This window comes from Anopheles ziemanni, chromosome 2 (assembly GCF_943734765.1).
Source record: "Anopheles ziemanni chromosome 2, idAnoZiCoDA_A2_x.2, whole genome shotgun sequence".
Lineage (NCBI taxonomy): Eukaryota > Metazoa > Arthropoda > Insecta > Diptera > Culicidae > Anopheles > Anopheles ziemanni.
Genome location: NC_080705.1, coordinates 75,201,535 through 75,204,438, shown reverse-complemented (window position 1 = coordinate 75,204,438; position 2,904 = coordinate 75,201,535). Strand labels below are relative to the sequence as shown.

General features: G+C 43.5%; 1 protein-coding gene across 1 annotated transcript; it reads right to left on the bottom strand.

Moving 5' to 3' along the window:
* Window positions 1-1,149: 1,149 nt before the first annotated feature.
* Window positions 1,150-2,904, bottom strand: LOC131284527 (GTP-binding protein Di-Ras2). The gene is made up of 5 exons (XM_058313389.1): window positions 2,827-2,904; window positions 2,452-2,559; window positions 2,109-2,294; window positions 1,799-1,969; window positions 1,150-1,620 (listed from the first exon to the last, which is right to left on the bottom strand). The coding sequence occupies exons 1-5, from the start codon at window positions 2,902-2,904 to the stop codon at window positions 1,315-1,317; spliced, it is 849 nt and encodes a 282-aa protein (XP_058169372.1). The 3' UTR covers window positions 1,150-1,314.

Sequence of the window (2,904 nt, the reverse complement as noted above, 5' to 3'; positions counted from 1 at the left end):
ATAATGTAAAACACATTGAAACTATTTAACGTGCACGTAAAAATACATATTTTCATAATAAAGAAAATATATCTTAAAGAAATCAACAAAACATTGCTGTTTTTAAACGTCCGTCTGTTTTTAATCGGTTATCGTGGTTCTTGTAGGAAAACCACATGTGAGAACTTATTATCGAACTACTGGAAAAATTGAACTTCGCTACTAGAACATTTAAAAAACAACATAATAACAGTAATAATGATCTAAAATGAGTGACATAATTTGGTTTAAAGAAAACAATAATGAGAATGAGACTATTCATCCAGCTTGGTGGGTAGCACGAGCATCTGTAAATTCGAGAGCGTAAATTTATGATATACATTTACCTGAAATATCATTATCAAATGATCATTGAAGCAAAAGACGAAGAACGCATTTCCGACGATCAGTTTCGGCCTTCCGAGTGTCGATTGAAATGAAAACGCTTCTCGCACTAGTGATTATCTCAACGGTTTATTATTTGTTATTTGAAGCAAAATATAATTATTGTTATTGTTAATTTTCCTACTGTTTGCTTTGTTATATCTAGTGCACTTCAGTTTAAGCGTCTATTCGATTCGTGTGTATTAGGTAAGCTAAGAGATATAGCTAAGAGAATTGGTATTTTCTTGTATATATGTATGCTTGCTGTCGTAAGAATAATATTCTCGAATCATCATGTTGTCATGCAAATGCCTGTCCACCTACCCCACGCCCTCCCCACGGTCCCTATCCGGACGATTGCTTGTTTGCATACGCGAGATACGTTTGAATGTAAATGTTAGTTTGATGTGGCTCCCTCCGCAGTAGAGGCGTTGGGTTTTTAAAGTTAGCCAAAAACAGATTCGATCCATATTGCGCTTCACCTAATGCTTCACCCGTATGGCATCGGTCCAATTGCCGCTTGCCGGTGATAGTGCAGTTTTTCAATTGGCTTTTCGTGGTTTTCCGTCTTGCTACCACGTTCGCTTCCACCATCTTGTCAAATTGCATCGTATGTACAGGTCGGTTAGTTTTTGTTTTTTTTTAACTTTTACCTTAACATTTGCGGGAAAAATCATTTTTATACCTTTCATGTCCTTCGTGTATTTCCCGCTGTGCTCTTCATATAATATCAATAATGTAACGGAGTTCGATAACGCAGACTAATCCGCTTGCAATCATTTGGTGCATAGGCGTACCGTCATCGTGTTCGTCATAGTCCAAGTCGTTGAAGTTGTCGTCGCCGTTTTCGTAATCGTTGTCGTCTTCATCGTGAACGGTCAATGATACTAGTAGGTCCCTTTGGCCGGCTTTTCACATCACTTTGCACTTTTCCTTCAGTGTGCCGCTTCCCTCGCCGGCCGCCGGCGGCTGTGCGTTACTGGAAGCCGTCTTGTCCTTCCCTTCCTTGGCTTTGTCCTTGTCCTTCGCCTGTTTTTCTTTGTCCTTCTCCTTTTCCTTGCCCTTCTCCTTTTCTCGCTGCAGCTGCTTTTCCTTCTTTTCCTTGAGCAGTTTTTCCTCCTTCGCTTGCTCCTTCATCATCTTTTTCTTGTTTTTCTTTTTGTTCTTGCCGTCCAGTTGAAGTGAGACGTTTCGGTTCTTTTCCATGTTGAGTAGTTCCTGGCAAACACAGAGACACAGAGGGACAGAGTGAGCAACAGTATAGATTCAGTGTAACAGGTGAAAGATGCATCATTTCGCAAGGAGTTAAAATTAGATCGCTTTGGAAAAAAAAACGTCACAGTTCCCGAGCCAAAACTCAATGAAGTGTGTAGGCAAGGGACACGTCCCTTCTTACCTGAAACAGTTCGGTAACATTGTGGTTTTCTTTGGCCGACGTTTCCATAAACGATACGCCCCAGGTAGCAGCTTCCGTTTGACCCTCGATGTTGGTCACCTCCCGTAAGTCTTCACTTTCATCACATTTGTTTCCCACCAGCATCACGGGTATTTGAGATATTTCGTCACCCTGTGTGTGAGCGTGTATGTGTATGTGTGGGTGAAGGTAGGTGTGTGCGGAAAATTAATAGAGGACAATTTTACACATGAGCTCCTAATTCGCCATTGCCGGAAATATCGATGCCACCGTCGGCTTGGTAGGTTTGTACCTTCAACTCTCTTATTAGACTCCAGATTGGTCGCAGCTCCTCGAGGCTCTGTTTCGAACAGACGGAATACACCAGTATGAATGCGTGACCCTTGGTGATGGACAGGCGCTGCATTGCCGGGAACTGATGCGATCCCGTGGTGTCGGTAATTTGCAGTGTGCATATGTTTTTATTGCAGCTGATAACCTGTGCAAGAGCGGATAGAGATGGAAGTGCATTAGTGTAGCTGATCCTTCATGAGCACGCGATTGCAGCTATGCATCAAAACAGCACGTGATTGCCAAAGCGTCCGGCAAAGCATGCCCCGCACACCGGGGAAGGGTTCGGCATCGATTAATCTCACCTGCCGGTACGTGTCCTCTATGGTGGGAATGTAACTCTCTCGGAACGTTCCCTTGATGAATCGCAGCACCAGGGAGCTCTTGCCTACACCGCCCGCGCCGAATACCACCTGCAGAAGCGGCCACAAACATCGTTGAGACGCAGCGAGAATTAAAAACAAAAAAAAAAACAAAACAAACAAAACCCATGATTCCGCTCAATACATGCTAGACTACGGATTCACACGGGAAGTTAGAATAATGACAGCCTTATCGTAGCGCCTGAAGGTATGCCCTTCCCGTAGTGCACCATTTGAGTGCACCAGGAGCTAGGGGCGGCTATCTCACAGCAGCTTACAATACAGCGGACACAGAACAGGACAATACTACTGCCATACCACTCGGTAATCGTTGCTTTGCTCGGGCATTTTGATGTTTTGCAGGATTTTCTTGTTGTTTCTCTCCGGTTCACCCAT